General features: G+C 36.1%; 1 protein-coding gene across 1 annotated transcript in view; it reads right to left on the bottom strand.

Moving 5' to 3' along the window:
* LOC115214492 (probable 3',5'-cyclic phosphodiesterase pde-5) overlaps positions 1-17,816 on the bottom strand; it is a 287,952-nt gene extending 270,136 nt beyond the window's left edge. The window contains exons 1-2 of the mRNA XM_036505003.1: positions 16,967-17,816; positions 8,486-8,506 (exon numbers count right to left, since the gene is read on the bottom strand). Coding sequence (XP_036360896.1) covers positions 8,486-8,506; positions 16,967-17,123 — 178 coding nt within the window. The 5' untranslated portion in view covers positions 17,124-17,816. The remainder of the gene's footprint in view (positions 1-8,485; positions 8,507-16,966) is intronic.
* Positions 17,817-19,730: the final 1,914 nt, after the last annotated feature.

The raw sequence follows: 19,730 nt of genomic DNA on the forward strand, positions 1-19,730 counted from the left end.
CTCCCTCGTGTCGTATTTATTACTTGCTTCTAAGGCTCTGACCCCACTTCTGACTCGCTGTCTCTCTCTTTCGACTTAGCACTGCGGTTTTCATTTATTTAAATTATGTTTCCCTCAAATTCAGTAATTTTTGTTGCAGAGAATTCCCTACGAATTATATTCAAACTCGTTGCTCCTTCGCTCTCTCTCTCTCTCTCTCTCTCCTCATGTTGCCACCCCAATCCCTAACTCTTTATAAACCAGCGTACGATCTAATTTCTTCCCTCATTTATATCATACACCATATCATTTTCAATATTATTTTCATTATAGGTGTTTAAGTCTTGGTTAGTAGGAATGTTATTATTATTTTTATTCATATAATTATTATTTTTATTATTGTCATTTTCGTTGTTATTATTATTGTTAGTACCATTTTTATTTTTAATGTTATTATTGATATTATTAATATTATTGTTATTATTGTTTATATTATTATTATTATTATTATTATTATTATTATTATTATTATTATTATTATTATTATTCTATGTTTGACTTTTGCTTTACATTTGCACAAGCTGGCTCCAAGTCTCACCCAGAGACCTCAAGAGAGAACAAGTTGGAAGTTTGTGTTAGTGTTATACCTAGGGTGCTATATATTTGGTTTTGTACTTAGTGTTGTACTAGTAAATGCCTAAAAAAACATACGAAATTTATGTTTGTTTTAAAAATTGAGATTACATAGAAAGTATTTTGCGTAGGATATGAGCAGTTCCCATGAGCACTATCTTTTGAATTTCAGCCATTTTGGGGTTTCCTGGTATCTGAGTTAGGTAGCAATCAGCCCCTTTTTTGCTATCATTCTCAGGGCATCTATGACAACAGGTATTGTTTTAGCCTTCAGGTTCCACATTTTGCTGATTTCCAGATCTTTATATTTGCTCAGTTTCTGGTAGGTCTTGATAGATATGTTTATATCGATTGAGACAGTCATATCAATGAGGAGGCATGTTTTTTGTCTGAAGTCTTTTACTATGATGTCTGGCCTATCCGCATCTATCTTTCTGTCAGTTTGAATGGTGAAGTTTCAGAGGAGTGAGATGTGGTCATTTTCAAGCACTGGAGATGGTTTGTGTTCCCACCAGTTTTTATCATGGAGCAAGTCCAGGCTTTTGCAAATTACCTAGTGAATATATTGTGCAGCTCTATCATGCCTGTTGAGATACTCTGTGGGCGCAAGAAGATAGCACTTGGAGACAACATGATCAATGGTTTCATTTTGTTGTTGACATACACGACATGTTGGGCTACTGCCATTCTTTAATATGTTGGCCTGGTAATTCTTTGTAGGTAGGCATTGATCTTGAGCTACTATCATAAACCCTTCTGTTTCAGATTTTAAGCCAGAGGCCTTTAGCCATTGATGGGTCAGGGCTTTGTTAATATCTGCATTATTCACTCTCTTTGCCATTGAGAGGTTTTTCTTGCCATTTATCATTCAGAATATCTAAGGCAGCAGTTTTAGCATGGGTTTTCATGCACTTAGCTTTTTCTGTGCTTGTTTCTTGTATGTCTAATCCCGAAATTTGTTGCATTCGGAATTCACTTAGATATTCCTTTGCCTGTTTTGTTACTGAGTATGATGCTTTCTTGTTTTCATGTTTTGAGACAAGTTTTAACTTCCAGTCCTCAGAGTTTTTCAGGCCAATTGTAGCAATCTTCATTGTTATTGCCAGTTGTTATAGTCCACGGCCTCCCTCTTTTCTTGGCAGATAAAGTCGTTCTGTATCTGCCTTAGGGTGGTGCATTCTATGCATTGTCAACAGTTTTCTGTCAAGATTACATATTCCAGTAATTGACCAGTTAACGATATTGAAACTGTAAGTCACGACTGGTATGGCTAAAGCATTGATCACTTCGATCCTGTTTCTCGCATTCAGCTCTGTCTTGAATATTGCTCTCACTCTGCGATAACATTCTCTCCTGATCCTTTCCTTCATCACTGAATGCCTTCAATTACCCCTAGGTATTTGTAGCTCTCCGCTGGGTCTAACTCTTTTATGACATTCTGCTGGTCAAGATAAATGTTAGATGTTTCTGTCATTTTTCCTTTCATTATTATTATTATTATTATTATTTTTACTTTTTTTTTCTTCTTTCAAATTTGCTTCCATTTCTTGCCGAGTGTCTTCCCGACTCCTAGGGCAAAGAAACTCATAGTATACATTGGTAGGCCATTAAACCAAACTCAATAGTTCGTTCATTTTTTTTTTTTTTTTTTTAAGTTAAATTAAAATACATGAGCAGCAACAGTTCTCACATCGACAATGCTCTTCTCAATACGTGTGATGTACCAGTTAAGACAATCTTTTGCACTTCTTGCAGGGATGGTAAGCCAGGGATCATTCTCATATAATTTTCGGTTCCCTTCTTGATCATTCCTAGTGCTCCTACGATCACTGGTATTGTAACCGCCTTGAGATGCCACATTTTCTCAATTTCAATGAGTAGGTCTTTATATTTTCTGAGCTTGTCAAACTCTTTCGCTGAGATATTATGATCACAGGGGATGCTCATGTCGATCAATAAGCAAACTTTATTGTTTTGGTCTTTCACAACAATATCTGGTTTATTGGCCTTGATGGTTCGGTCTGTATGTACTGGAAAGTCCCACAGAATGGTTACATTTTCTCCTTCAGTTACAGCCTCAGGGTGGTGATTATACCACTTGTCGGCAGTTTTGATATTGTAATGCCGACTTATTAGCCAGTGTAGATATTGGCCAACTCTGTCATGTCTTAATTTATACTCCACTGGTGCTAAGACTTTACATCTAGAGATTAGGTGGTCCACTGTTTCAATCATGTCGTTGCAGAATCGGCATTTTGGGTCTGCTCCATTTTTCATCACATTGGCCTGGTAGTTCCGGGTTAATAGGCTTTGATCTTGAGCAGCCAGGATGAAACCTTCGCTCTCTGCTTTTAGCCCTGAGCTCCGTAGCCACTGATGGGTTTGCTTCTGGTCAACATCAGCTTGTTTGCTGCGGGTCACATATTTGCCATGCAGAGGTTTCTCCTCCCACCTATCAGCCAATTGCTCGTGCGCTTTTTTCGTTGCCATCATTTTCACCTTCTTTGCAACAATAGTTGCCGTACTTCCCTCGGGTTGTTCAGTTTGGGTATCCTGCACGAGATCAATAGCAAATTTTTTGCTTTCCTTTATAATAGAATGAAGCTTCTTTCGTCTCTCGTGATTTTCCACGAGCTTTAGCATCCAGTCATTCGATATTTCGAGATATTTGGCCAGTCCAATTGTGGTTGTTTTGTAAGCTAGTTCAAATTGGATCAGGCCTCGACCTCCTTGGGCTCTGGGAAGGTAAAGGCGATCTACATCTGCCTTTGGGTGGTGCATCCTATTACAACTCAGCAGCTTGCGTATTTTCCTATCTATATTCTTTACTTCACTCATATTCCAGTTCAACACATTGTAGCTATAAGTAACAACTGGAACTGCTAAGGAATTTATAGCTAACACCTTGTTACATGCATTTAGTTCAGATTTCAGGACTGCACGAACTCTCCTATAACATTCCTTCCTGATCTTCTCTTTCATGCTTGCATGCTGAATACCAGAGCCTTCATTTATCCCTAAATATTTGTATGTTTGTTCTTGCTCAAGCTCTCTTATGACTGTGTCAACATCTAACACGACTGAATTTGAGGTCTTCACTTTCCCTTTCTGGAAAGTGGCCTTGGCACACTTCTCAAGTCCAAACTCCATCCCGATGTCATCGCTGAATGCTTTCACGGTGCGCAATAGGCCTTCAAGTTCATTATTGTCTTTACCATAAAGTTTTAAGTCATCCATATAAAATAGATGGCTTATTTTTTTATTGGCAATTTTATACCCATACCCTGTTCTGTTTAATTCACTTGTAAGGGGTATTAGGGCTATGCAGAATATTAAAGGTGAAAGTGAGTCACCTTGAAAAATTCCACAGTTGATGTTTATATTTTCTGAGGCAAGTACTCCATTAGAGTGGTATAATTGGAGATTTGTATTCCACAACGACATATTGTGCTTCAGGAAGTTTGAAATCACAGGGGAAATTTTGAAGATGTCCAGCGATCTCAAAATCCATGGATGCGGTATACTGTCGAAGGCCTTTTTATAGTCAATCCATGCGGTGCTGAGATTTCTGCGCTTGTTGTGACAGTTCTCAAGGATCATACGATTGATTAGCAGTTGATCTTTGCATCCGTAAGAGCCTCGGCAGCACCCTTTTTGTTCAATGGGGAAAATATCATTCTTCTCCATGAATGCATATTTTCTCCACCAGGATAGATGTTAGGATTTTATACGTGGTGGATAGACAGGTTATAGGCCGATAGTTTTTTGGAAGGTTGGTTTCGTTATTCTTTGGGAGTAGGTAAGTAATGCCACTTGCTAACCATTCAGGTGTTTTCTTTGGGTCTCTCATAATTCCATTGAGCAGCTGAACTAGCTTACCGTGTGCGCATTTTATTATTATTATTATTATTATTATTATTATTATTATTATCATTATCATTATTATTATTATTATCATTATCATTATTATTATTATTATTATTATTATTGTTTATATTAATATTATTATTATTATTATTATTATTGCTACTTTTAACATTTCTAGCTGGTCCAATATTCTTTCTATTTAATCTAGCTATGATGGTACTTATATTGGGGAGAATGGAGTATGATATTCTGACTGTTTTACGCGAAAATATTTCATTATATCTATGGGAAGTAGGGAAGTTTTTTTCCAGTATGGATATAAATTTACTATATATATTAGTAGATATTGACCAGTTGAAAGGGACATTGAACCATATAATATTTTTACTTTTGAATTTCTTATTTAAGTAAGGGTGGGATAAATTTGTACTATCTGTACTCCTCAGAATTTGGCTATTATTGCTAGTCTTATATATATTTATATCTATTGGGTTTTTTTTATCTGGAGGAGTAACTATTATTTTTTCGTTCACAGTTATTTTATTTAACTTGAGTTTTTAATACCTACTTTCGGAGTGTACTCTACAATTAATGTTAGGTTTATAGAATAGGTTATCAGTTTGAGTTGTTTCATAGTTTTGTAAATTTGAAGACTTTATATTATTTAAGCTATTCTTATTTATTTCTTTATTTGAAAGTGTTAAACTCTCAGGAAAGTAATTTATTGGTCATATTCTGCTCTAGACAAGGCAACATTATAGTGGTATGAATGGGAATTAAAAATCTTATTGTTTGATGATAATTTAGTATTCTTTGAAAGTATTCAGAAATATTCTTCTTATTGCTCTTTAGAATAACTCTAAAATGTATCTGTGTATATACAAATAACATTGTTTTATAGTAGATAAATATTTGATACTATATGATTTCACTCTCCCTGTCCCATAATCATTTGCCTGCAAATTTAGCTGCTATAATCTTGTCTGAAGTATATTCTTACTGAACCAAATGGTTTTACTTCAAAGAAATCTTCATTTATGACTCTGCCACTTAAATTGTCCATCTATTTTGCCCTATCCATAAAGGATACACTCTACTGTCTCTTAGCTTTGATAAACTAGTCTATAAATTAACCCCCTCCCCCACTGGTAAATCTAAATAACAGAAATTATCAGTGATAAGCAGTGTCTTTTTTGAAAAAACCTCAGTTACAACTGTGATGTTGTTGATAAAATATGTTCTTTGTCTATCTACTCATCCTCTTTGTGATTTGGTGTAAAAAAGAAATTTATACAAATGAGTCCTTCGAATTTAACTAGATTCTGTATTTTTATGCAGCTGAAGATGGTTTTACATTTTAAATTGATGCAATGTTTGCATTCTTCAATTAAATGGAATCACATGAAATGATCGTTCGTTGATGCTTATTTTGAATTATATGGATAATACCATACTAAATTCTGGTGCCTTTAACTTAAGTACCATATTCATCATATATATATATATATATATGTACCCAAAATTATCATATATATACCCAAAGGTTACCCATGAGTTCTGCTACATTTTTTTCAAGTTTTTAGTTTAACATAAAAAAGTGACAATTTTATCATTATTTCATATCGTTTTAAAGATTTTTTTTTGTCTTCTTTCAGATTCTGAGCACATCTTATTTCTTTATTGCCCACAAGAGGCTAAACATAGAGGGGACAAACAAGGACAGACAAAGGGATTAAGTCGATTACATCGACCCCAGTGCATAAGTGGTACTTAATTTATCAACCTCGAAAGGATGAAAGGCAAAGTCGACCTCGGCGGAATGTGATCTCAGAACGTAATGGCAGATGAAATACTGCTAAGCATTTTGCCCCACGTGCTAACGTTTCTGCCAGCTCACCACCTTTAAGCTAAAATTGTGATAGAACATGATTGATCTGCTGTAGTTGAACTACATCAAGCTGGCAAGCTGCCATCAGAAATCTTGAATCTTCTCAATTGGCAAAAAATGAAGCCAATGTTCGTCTATTGAATCACCAATCGATTCAAAGTACACTAGAGGAGTTCGAGATTGAGCAAGGACAAGATATCCCAGGTTAGTCAGGACTTCCAGGCTCCAGAAAATCATCAGTTCCAGAGTTCACAGAAATCTAAGGTGCTCCATGAGGAAGATGGCTGCTGAGAGCTTCAAGAGAATCTTTGAGGTGAGTTCTCAAAAGCAACTTGGGATTTGCTTCATTGAAACACTGAAAAGTTCACAGCCTAACAACTGCTTCAAAACGAAAGAGACTTGCAAGAAGTTGTGCACTACTTGAGCAGCTTGATATTCGCAGTGTGGACAATGTGCTCTTCGCAGACAAGAAGTTGTTCACTGTTGAAGAAGCTCACAACAGCCAAAATGACAGGGTTCTTGTGGAAAATTCTCAGTCATATCCAGAGGATGCCAGAAATATCCACTGCACTGTGATGCTTTTTGCTGGAGTGTCTTCAACAGGAAAAAAATCTTCTTGTTTTTGTTCCTGAAGGACTCAAAATTAAGGCTGTGGTGAAACACTTGAACAAAACATTGTTCAGCTGTGGCTCTTTTCTCTTCCAGCAGGATGGAGCACCTGCCTACACTACCAACAGGACTCAGAGATGGCTTAGCAACAATGTCCCAGATTTCTTGTCCAAGGAAAAATGGCCTCCCTCAAGCCCAGTCCTCAACACATTTGGTCCATCTTGAAGACTAATGCTTATGTTAAATCTCATCATTCAGTAGTGGCTTTGAAGAGGCCTCTGTGGTGTGAATGGGATAAAATACCACTAGAAGTCTTACAAGCTGCTGGTAAAGCAGTGCCTGGTAAGCTTAAGGTTTTAATAAAGAAACAAGGTAGATTTATTGAACAATTTTTTGCTGTAACATTGCTGAAAATGTTAAAAACTAGTGTGCAAGTTTTCAAGTAAATTGGTTCAGATCTGGCTGAAATACATTGTTTAACCTTTGTAACAGAACTTTTGGGTTACCCTATATATATATATATATATATATATATCGATTCTCAGACCGGGCGTTGTGTGTGTTTATTGAGCGAAAACACCTAAAAAGCTCCATGAGGCTCCGGCAGGGGGTGGTGATCCCTGCTGTACTCTTTCACCACTCTTCTCTCACTCTTTCTTCTGTTGGCCTGCTCGCCTAGCCAGCGGGGTGGTGTCATTTGAAGGCTAAAACAATGCGAACGCAGCTGTAAAATCCTTGCCAAAACTGACCGCGCCAGTGCTTGTGCAATGTAAAATGCATGAAGTCACTCTACTGAGTGGTTGGTGTTTGGAAGGGCATCCAGCTGTAAAAACCTTGCCAAAACGGACCACACCTGTGCTTGTGCCACATAAAAAGCACTACTCACCTGGCCTGTGCTTGTGCCATGTAAAATGCATGAAGTCCACTCTGCTGAGTGGTTGGTGTAAAAATCCTGCCAAAACAGACACAGAAGTCTGGTGCAGGCTTTGGCTTGGCTGGCTCTTGTGGTACCATCCCACTCATGCTAGCATAGAAGACGGACATTAAACTATGATGATGAATGCCTTCATATTCCAACAGAAACAGGCAACCTGGACTTAATAGAAGGCCTAAAGGATCAAAATACAGTTAATGGAAAATGTAGATAATGAATAGTTTAAAAGGAAAAAATGAATATTATTATAAAGAATAAGACCCAATTATCTCTAATCTTCAGTGAATCAACAGAATCAGAAGCTAGCAGAATCAGAAGAGAGTCATACAAATGCATTCCAGTATTTAGTTAATTCTCTTTAGGTTCTGAGTCTGAAGTCAGCTTTCCTTTTCATCTTAAGGGCCAATAAAATAAATGCCTATCAAGTACAAAAAATGAACGTAATGGGCTGTTTCTTCCTTCAAAATGTGTAACTTTAGCCCTATGGAAACCCAATACAAATATCGCCCTTTTTTTTAGATTCAATTTTAATAATAATTGTCATATTTCAAGAAGAAGCAAAAAACAGGACTTACCTGTCTGCAAGGGACTTCGTCCTGAGTTAGAGGAGAAGAAATAGACACATTAAACAAAAAAAAAAAATCATTCATAATTATATATAATTATAGGTTTTAAAACATGTATATAGTCTAACCATAGAATAAGATTTTGCATTAGACTAGACTATATATATATTTTAAAATCTATAATTATACTTATTTCTTTATTGCCCATAGGGGGCTAAACATAGAGGGGACAAACAAGGACAGACAAAGAAATTAAGTCGATTACATCGACCCCAGTGTGTAACTGGTACTTATTTAATCAACCCCGAAAGGATGAAAAGCAAAGTCAACCTCAGTGGAAAATGTGAACTCAGAATGTAATGGCAGCCAAAATACCGCTAAGCATTTCACCCAGCATGCTAACGTTTCTGCCAGCTCGCCACCTTAAACCTATAATTATATTATTCAGAGAATGGCATTAATGTTGCAAGGATGGTGAATTTGTTGACAGACTTTGTTTAACTGCATTTCTTATCTACAAAGTCACCATGTGCATGCGTGCACACGCATGTGTGTGTGTGTGTGTGTGCGTGTATGTGTGTGTGTGAGGCCTATTTTAGTGCTATTGGTAACATATGTAACTAAGTACAGCCTGTTGCATGATCAAGTTATGGGTAACTAAGCCAACAATCTTACAAAGCCCATTTGATAAGGAGGGTGGTTTTTGTTGGACACCAAGCAGGGCTAAAATAAAACCTATCAAAACAGGAATGAATTCAATTAAGTTAACAACTATCCAACAGCCTGGTGGAGTGAGAATACCCTTTAAAATCACTGAACTACAATTTTTTTTTTATTTTCTGTCATGTGAGATTTTTTTTGTGCTAATTTCAAATTTCTAATCGGTTTTACTCTCCATGCTCTAGTATTCTTGCAATTTGAAGATTAACTTTTTATATATTTATAGTTAAATTTGACATATTGAAATACATATATCCTACTTACAAAGAATTGACAATTGTGTTTTTACAGATCTGACTTTGGCTTCTTCAAGTAGACATAGATGTGTGAATAATCCTGATGGGTATGTGGGTGGCTGCTTCACACACATTTGTCAAAAGCTTTATGTAACATTGTTTGTGAGACAGGCTTATAAAACATATTTTGGAATTCCCTTAGGCACCCAAGACAAAAAATGGGACCCCTCATGTTGCATGTCATAACTGTGAGGAAATGCTCCACATGGCTGGACAAAGTTCCTATGGTTTGGTGAGAGCAAGTGACTGTTATTTTTGTATGGTCAACACAAAAGACATCTGCAAAAAAAATAAGTATGTGGTGTTGGGGTTAGGTGTTATTCAGTAGATGCTTAAGAATTGCATCAATGCAGTATCAGCTAATAGTTTATTTCTAGATTTTTGCAGTGGTCTACAAAACGTTCCGCTAATCCATTCAATCTCGAATGGTATGGCAGAGTAGTAATATGCTCCATTGCATGCATCTTGCAAAAGTTTTTAAATTCCTTTGATGTGAACTGTGTTCCATTATCAGACATAATAGTGTCTGGGATGCCATATTGCACAAAAAGTTCATCCAGAAATTCCATCATTACTTTTTTGGAGGTTGGCTTCCCACATTTACATATTTCTGGCCATTTTGTGTAACTATCCACAACTATTAGATAATATCCTCCATTTAACGGTCCAGCAAAGTCTATGTGTAATCTTGACCAAGGTACATCAGTGTTGGGCCAAGGCTGAATTTTTACAGGTGGTGGCCTTTGCTGCCAGGGCACAACCCATGCAGGCTTTCATCAATTTTTCAATATCCTGATCCATATTCAGCCAGTAAACATAGCTTCTCATCAATGCTTTCATTCTTGCGATTCCTGGGTGTCCCATATAGAATTCTTTTAACATACGGTTTTGCAAAGAAACAGGTATTGCAGCCCTCTGAGCATACATAAATACGTCATCACATATCAAACGCCATTTTGAAACTGTGTTACGCTTGGTTACATGATTTTTTTGTATTTGTTTCAAACTTCATTATTTTTTCAGTTTTATTATGAATGCATCCTTCTCTGCTTTAATTTTTATTTCTTCTAAAGTGACAGATAGTTCATGTACTACGTTGCTGAGTATACTTTTTATTTCGATTTCGGCTTTTAATGCCACTATTACTGTATCCTCTAATGGTTCATTGTATTTAGGAATCAATCTTGACAGCCCATCTACATGTCCTAATTTTTTTGATGGTAGAAATTCCATCTTAAAATCATAATTTAGCAGCATTGTCCCCCAGCGCTGCAATTGGTTGGCTGTATATGCTGGGATACCCTTTTCGATCCGTAAATTGATAACAATGGGCGGTGATCTGTTTGCAGACTGAATTTCCTTCCATGTATGAATTTGTGAAATTTTTCCACGGCAAGAATAATGGTAAGAATTATTCTCAATTTGGCTGTAGTTTTTTTAGCTGCCAACAATGAATGTAAAGCCTGAGCGATAGGTTTTACATTACCATTTTCATACGTATGTGAAATTATCATTCTTATACCACTTTCACTAGCATCAAATGTTACTATTATTTTAAAATTTGGATCAAAGTGTGATAATGACAGTCCTAATGTTAAAACTTTTAAAATTTCTTTGAACGCTTTTTGACACCAGTCTGACCAATACCATTTTATATCAATTTTCAACATGTTGTTTAGAGGTGCTCTTAGCTCATGCATATTTGGTATGCATGTTTGATAATAGTTTGCAAGCCCTAAAAACGTTTGTAATGTTATATTTTTTGGAGTGGGCATATTTTTTATTACAGTTGATCTTGAAGGATCTGGCCTACGGTCATTTTTATTGATAACTTGCCCAAGATACTTTATTCTGGCATGAAAAATTCGCATTTTTCTTTGTTAAGTTTGAATCCATACTCCTTTATCTTCTCAAAAACCATGTTAACATGTTCCTCATGCTGGCCTCTAGACACACTTTTTATGAGTATGTCATCCAAATATGCTATAGCGAAATCCGTATCCACAAGCATCATATCCATCACCTATTGGAAAATTCTAGGTATCACCTTTATCCCAAAAGGAAGTCAATTGAGTTTATATAAACCTTTATGAATGTTTATTGTTAATAAAGTCCAGTTTTGAGAAAAATTTTCCTCAAATGAGTTTCGCAAAAATTTCATCTGGGTTTGGTAGTGGATGATTGTATGTCCTCAAACCTGTTGAAAAGTCCACACAGACTCGTATTTTGTTACATAAACAATTGGTGCTGCCCCTTCTGAATAATCAACTTTTTCTATAACTCCCAGCTTTTCTAGCCCTATTTAACTCCTCGCTGACTTGATTCAACAATGTGAATTCTTGTGTTGAATTTTCCCCCATCCAAAACATTTTAGATTCTTAAAGGGCAGTCCCTTTTGAAATGTATTTCTTTACATCCATAACATGGTTTGGGGCTCAACTGTTTTCCTTTTTTTTTTTGGTATCTGTTATTGATCAACACATATGTATATTTGAATAATTTTTTTCAATTTTTTCTGCATCCTGTCATAGATTTATAATTCTTTGGTATTCTTCAGCCACTATTTGTAGAATTAGTTTTGAATCTTGTTCAAGCTTTTATTCGAGCCCTTGTCTCTGTATCTTTATTCGCTGTTAATCCTCGTACGAAGTTTAAACATTTAAACATATTTAAACAAGTTTAAATTTTTCACATTCTCTATTTATGATTCCGACATACATGATGAAATCTTCTGTTTCTTCTTTTCAAATTCAAACACTCCCAGTGAATATTAAACAGTGAACTTCTTTCACTGAATATTTTAGATAATAGCTTGTTTCTTTGAAACAAATTTGGGTAGTTTTCTCGGCAAGATGTAATTACAAAACTTTTCATGTTCTGCTGGTGGTAATTTCCTTAAAAGAAGACATATCTTCTTTTCGTCCGTCCAGCTTTTACACTCTTCTTTGAAGATTCCTTCATACCTTCTGAAGTATGTAGAAAATGTAATCTTTTCTTCTGGATTAGGCATGAATTCTTCAATTGAATTAGCAACCACATCTGCTAGAAAAGAACCTGAAATGTTTTTTTGACTGCAACAATAATTCCAATAACTGTTGATGTTGTTGTTGCTGTTGTTCTTGTCCACCATGAGCTTCAAATGTCTCATTACCACTGTTGTGTCTCGTTGACACTATTAATGTCCTTCTTTGAACTCACTGTATCTGCCAATTTATAATGTTGACTTATAACAAGGTTATAACAATACAAATATAAATCAGAAACAACACGTGACAAACAATATCACTTCTCAACGACTCCTATGACAGTCTTCACAAAGAACCTGCACACACCACACTGTCCCTCACTGACAGTGTGCATACACCTTTATACAGTTTAGGACAGTTGACTTGCACAGGGGTGTCAGGATTTCGCCACAACAATTCTTCTACACAATAGCAATATTTATGGAGCTGTCCATGTTGGTCACTCTGCATTTGCAAGAAGAATGGTTGTTGACTAAAATATCATGAGCACAACTGGACCATTTGTATAGATTTGAAAATGGTCAGTTTCCTCCTCAGCTAACAGAAAGGTTTCACAAAGTATCCTTGCTATCTCTGCATGTAGGACAACTGAGCTCAAGAGAAACACTGAATTCAGAAGAGGCCTATTCATGAGACTCTGGATGAAAGCATGCCAAATATTGTGAATGATCCAATTGTCAGCTGAGAAAAGATTATTTTCCAACCACTTCATATAAAGCTGGGCTTGATAAAGCAATTCACTGAATGTTGATGGGGAAAGTTTTCAACATATAGTCTCTGCATTTCCTGTTTTGTCATTTGAGAAGATCAAAGCAAGTGTTTGACAGACCTCAAATCTGTGCCCTTGTATGTGATGAGGAATTTGTTGGAAAGATGAATGATAAGGAAAGAGCAGCATGGTTGTCATTCATAGCAGTCATAAACAATTTTCTTGGAAACAATTGCAATTTTGATTTATTAATCTGTAATTTGAATGAGTTGGATATGGAAACAATTGTAGGTAACAGAGAATTGACAATATGTTAAATTGATGTTTATCTGTTAAAACTCTCCATTTTTTTCTTATTATATACTATATTGAAATATACCCACATATACAGAAGTGAAACAAGCATATTTCATTGATCTATAGGATAAACCAGGGAAACTTGGATGTTAGCATCCCTTTTAAGAGATATCTGTATCCTCAGGATAACACACACACATATACATAGGGTGTCCTGAAATAAGGGCAACTGAAGTTTAGGACTTTAATCATTATAAAAGCTTACTGTGTCTTCTTTTTGTTTCAGACTAAATAAATTCAGATTTATAAATTAGATAATGGCTATAGACTGAAGTGCAATCATAGCCCTCCTCAAAGGAGGTGAAAGTAATACAGCTATAGCAAAAAGCTTAAAATTAACCGAACAACAATCTCGGAAATGGTCAAGAAGTTTCAAGAGACTGGTTCCACCACTGATCGCTCTGGACGTGACTGAAAAAGAAGTGTGCAGATCACTCAGCTTATTAAAAATATCAAAGAAAAGGTACAGCAAAATCCTCATTGTTCTGTCAGAAAACTAGCTGCCACAACAAAAATAAGCTGAGCATCGATGTTTCTAGTGTAGAAGGTAGATCTCAGGACCCACCCCTAGAAAATGATCTGTTGCCATGAGCTCATGCAAGTTTCTAAGATCATGAGAATGGAGAGAAGTTTTCTTATCCTGTGTCAGATTGCTGAAGTCATGCTGCCCAACCTGGTGTTCACTGATGAAAAGAAATTTGACATTGAACACACACTAAACAACCAGAATGTCTGACTTTGAAGTGTATCTGGCTCCGTTGAGGGTAGACTCCTACATTAACGTCAAAATTTACAATCAGTTATGGTTAGATGGCTGTGACAGCCATTGGAAGGTCTCTCCTCATTTTTGTGCCCTCAGGTATTAAAATCAACACCCAGCGATAATAGAGAAATAGTACTGTGTCTGACATTCTCTCTACTTTTGGACAACATGCAACTTTAACCAACAGACTTGCTACAAATGCCTGGCTTCGCAATTTCAGATGACTTTTCATGACAACCTTACATCACAAAACTAAGATTCCTCTTTCAGGTCAATAACTACTCTGATACGTTTTTGACCTGAATGAATGAATTAAATAATTAATATTGCTGCCTTCATGACTGAGGATTTGAGGGCTTCAGGCACAACACATTCATTTTACTATATACTCTCTATGGAATGAATGAATTCTTTTCTGGAACCAGTTACAGTTGGAATTGATTCCTTTAGCCTTCTCCTTTTCACAGATACTTGAAGTTTTATTCTTACAGTTATCCTTCTCCTAGTCAGGTTTCCTTCCAAGACTGCCAAACACAGATTGTCCTCCCAGTGTAGCTGGAGACACAGTAGTGTCCTAGGAACATGATTTAACAAAAAGTAAATGGTGCCTCACTCCCAGTGGTCTTACAACACACCAGACTTTAACCTGGAATTTCTTAACCTTCATGCAATTGCTAGATAATTGTCAACCCTATGTTGACTGGTCCTGTCAACAGGTATTCTTTTTGTCCTGGTTTTTTAGCAACCATATTCACCAAGCAAGCCTGGTGGGGCAGGCCAGTTTTGTTAACAATGATCCATTCAAACAATAGGTTATACCAAACTTGTGAGCAACCTGCCATGTTGACCCACCCATAAACATCTCAGACCAAAGAAAGGCTTTACACTTGATGACAAAAATTGCTGTTTTCTCTCTCTCTCTCTCTCTCTCTCTCTCTCTCTCACACACACACACACACAAATTGGACTTCTAAACCCTCTGAACTAGCTAACTGTATGCGTGCTTTGGTCAACTTGTCTTCCACATCTCCCTTCTCATCCTTCTTATAGCATCACACCTGCCAGATTACATTCTAAACATTTCTGCTCATCCTCCCTTCCTCTTCCAGATCTTACCCCACTGCACATTTTTCTCTTGACACTGATCTATGTATGCTCAAGCTAAACCACACTGATCTCACTGATCAAAAACAAAGGAATACCTTTGTGATCATTCAAACAGCTAGAAAGAACAACCAAATCACATTAACAATCACACCCTATCTTTAAAAGAAAAGGAAGGATTCATTAAATAATGTAGTCCTAGATACTCTTTAAAAAAAAAGGTATTAGAATACTTTTGATTGTAGGTCTTAAACTGTAGGCTTGATCCATCACTTTGGGTACCTTAAGACCAAGTGTCCAATATGAGGCTCACTTCATCTCTTCCTCTCACCAGGCTGTGAGGCTTATTAAAGAAAAGGGTCTACTCAATTATGATTGATTTGAGACTAAACAGCCACAATCTTCTCTGTTAGTGGTAATGGAGATAGGGAGGAGGAGCTGCAAAAGTCAAGAACATTTCCTTTCTTGTTTTTATTAACTTCAAAAAATTCCAGGGCTGTTGCTTATCAGCAGTTTGCCTTGTGTGATGTAAATGGAAGGTAAATTTTTACCTTTGGATAATATTGCAATACATTTTTTCACATGGAAACAACTGATCTCAGTAATACAGGCCAATGAGTCACATGGGACCCTTTCGTTTAAAAGGGTAGTATTTAATTAGAGGTTGGCTATGTGGAGCTGAGGTAGGTCTAAATAAAAACCACAATATAAACACAATAAAGCAAATGTAATCTCAGCAGCAAACACAGAAATGTTTTACCCCTCTTTTTTTTTTAATCCCTTGAATATGTCTCTATGCTCTACTGGATGTGCAGTGTCAGTGTGCATATACAACAGAGTGTGTCTTGAGAGAAAAACTGGGTATAAGAGGCATCAGATGTAGTGTGCAAGACAGAAAACTGCACTGGTATGGCCATGTGATGTGTATGGACGAGGACAGCTGCATAAAGAAGTGCTGATATCACAGCAGCAATGGCAGAAAATTTTGGCAATTTGCTGTGCTTAAGTAGACATGTCAAGTTAAATGAAGCTGTAGCTGTGACTCATAAAAGGCACCCAGGCTGGTGACACATCTGATACCTCTTATACCCAGTTTTTCTCTCAAGACACACTCTGTTGTATATGCACACTGACACTGCACATCCAGTAGAGCATAGAGACATATTCAAATACTTCAAGGGATAAAAAAAAAGCGCCCGTACCAGTGACGTGTAAAAGGTATCTTGTAGTGGTTGGCATTAGGAAAGGCATTCAGTGTAGAAACCAAACCAAATCAAACTGGAGCCTGGTGCAACTCTCCAGTTTTGTCTAACCCAATGCCAACAAGAAAAATGAATCCTAGATGATGATGATGATGATGATGACGACGACCATGACGATGACGACGACGATGATGATGATTATAATGATGTTCTCAAATCAAATCCAACCCAGATCAAATTTTGCCTTTAACCATCTACATACAAGAATGCTATGTTTAGTCTAGTAAAAGAATCAAAGAAGAATGTATCTTACCTCTGACAACCATTTTGATACCCACTTCAGGTTGATGAGATTCTGCTGGAGATTTTGTGGAAAATGGAGCTAGACAAGCTGATTTCAAAGATGGTGAAGGAAAGGAATGTAGAGGGGGCAACTTACTATTTTTAAATTGGTGGTTCTGAAATGACATTATTATTGTTTGAAACTTGTTTCGTGCTTTTTATATTTCGTTTCCTTTGTTTTTACTGTTTTATTCATTGATCATATCGTGTCTTTTATTTGCTGTGTTTGTTAAAAGGTTTTCATATACACATATAATTATAAGGGTGTGCACATGCATGCGTGCGTGTGTGTGTGTGATATGATATATATGATATACTGTATGATATACCTCAATATCATATATCAGGTATCATATATGAAAAACAAACTTTGAGATATGCGTGTGTGAGTGTGTGTACATATATATATGTGTGTGTATATATGTGTGTATCTATTATGTCTTCATTTTTTTCTTGAAAGGGGGAGGGATGGGAGTTTTTTTGCTTTTGGTTTGTTTGTTTTATCAGAAAGGAATTTCATTCTAAATTCTTATTTCTTCTTTTTAACATTCAATTATTTTTGTTGATTGTAATATTTGGTATTTCTTTTAATTTCTTTTATCTTTTCTCAGTAATTTCTGCCAAGTGTAAACAACAACTGAGCTTTGATTTATTAATATATACGATGATTGAAAATTGTATTTGTGTCCATGAAACTGCATGTGTCTCTTGTTTATAACTTTTTTATCTGGCTGCACATTGCTTGTCTGTCTCTAGTTTTATATATCTATATACACATATACCAATGTGTGTGTGTGTGTGTATGTGTGTATACATGGAAGAAAGAGAAGGGAGAGAGAAGAGAGAGAGAAGAAAAAGGTTGACTGAGAGCACGTGTGTATGTTTGTATACATATGTATGTGTCTATTTGTATGTGTGAGAGAGAGAGACAGACAGACAGACAGACAGTGACAGAGAGAGAGAATGAGAGACAGACAGGCAGACAGTGACAAAGAGAGAGAGAGAGAGAGAAATGAGATTGATGTTCAGTGTGTTTAGTTGTCCACGACTGTAAATGTTATTTTTTCCATGTTAATGAAGAGAAAAGCAATCCATCAGCAGGGATGAAGTTGTGTCAGCAGCAAAGGTTGGTTCGTAAATGACAACTTGGTTTAATATAATGTAATACACATGACAAGACTAAGAGTGAAATGGTTAGAGAGGAAGTGAGAGAGAAGGAGAAGGGCACTGTTAATCACATATTGGATGAGTGAGTAATTGGCTGTTTAGAAACTTAGGAGAAAGAAAGAAACAAACAAAAAAATGAAGAGAAAAGGAGAAAGTGGTTGTGTGTGTACAAGTGCATGTAGGTGTCTGTGTGTTCATGTTATGTATTTGTAAATTCAATGGATTGTTCTTGTCCCCTTAATTCTGTCTGAGGTGTATGTTAAGGTTGTCTGGATTACTCACATACACTCACACACACACACACAACATATTTGTGTGTGCGTGCATATGTTTTGAGTGTTGTGTTAACAAATATTTATTTCGAGAATTAGATGGATTGGTTATATTCCACTGACTGCCAGTTTCATTTTGGGATTCTTCAAACAGTGAAATGTTCTTTTAATGGGTTTATCTTGTTAATGATAAGGATAGCCATTATCTTGTTAATGATAAGGATAGCCATTTAGTTATTTCTTACCAATAATCATTATGCATGCCAGAAAACTGCTTTTATATTTTAATAACAGTTTATAAGTTTACAAAATTTTATATAACCCTTTCAATCTCAACATTAATGCAAATCATGCTTTTCCTGTATAACCAAATAAACTCGGATATCAACCCATTGATGATATCCAAATCTCAGATCAAGTCACCAATTCTGTAGAGACACAATAAACATAAAAAGCAACAGAAAAATATAACAGCAACAGCATTAGTATCCCCACTCCATTAATGTTCTATTTCACATGGATTTTAACATAAATAGCATGGATTAAAGCTTTAATAACACATCAGGAGAGGTGTCGTTGTTGTTGTTTAGTTGCAAGTAAGCTGTAATCAAGCAGATATTCAAGCTATTGACCATCTCATCCTTTTCCTGCTATATCAGAGACTACACTGTTCAATGTGTCCTTCCTTTCTTTCTTTAAAATTTGATAGTTGTCAAAGGATTATGTAAAAGCCCCTCTGAGACACTATATAACTGTAGTTATATAGCCCCAGATCAGTCCTGATCAAGCAGACTCATAATAAAAAGTGTACCAGCTTTAACACATCCAGGATGGTGTGATTTGAAAGTGTTTAGCTATTTCTAGCATTGCATCTCCACACACTATTTTGTTATCATGAAATGCTGCTTCTTTAAGTTTCCAATATACAAACCCGATGCAGCAGAGGGGCAGTGTTGCAACAAAAACATGAGGAGATGGCACCTGGTTTAGGGTTAGTTTCTCTAATTCTTTCTTTTGTTTGTTACCTGCAGTATTGTTTATCAGTTAGTCATGCATTACCTTAATATTGGCTAATGTTTCCAGGGCCCACATAAAAGGGAACAATATCAAAAATCTTCTGGGATCCAGTTCATTCGATGCTCAGATCATTCTTTCTCTTTTTAGAATCTCAGGTTAAGGTCTTCTTTTTCTTCTGCTTATTATAATTATTATTATCATTATCATTATTACAGAATTGTCACTCATCACCACTTCTACATTTAACGCAGAAAACACATTTGTTTGTTTAAAAAACAT

The sequence above is a fragment of the Octopus sinensis genome, linkage group LG7 (assembly GCF_006345805.1).
Source record: "Octopus sinensis linkage group LG7, ASM634580v1, whole genome shotgun sequence".
Lineage (NCBI taxonomy): Eukaryota > Metazoa > Mollusca > Cephalopoda > Octopoda > Octopodidae > Octopus > Octopus sinensis.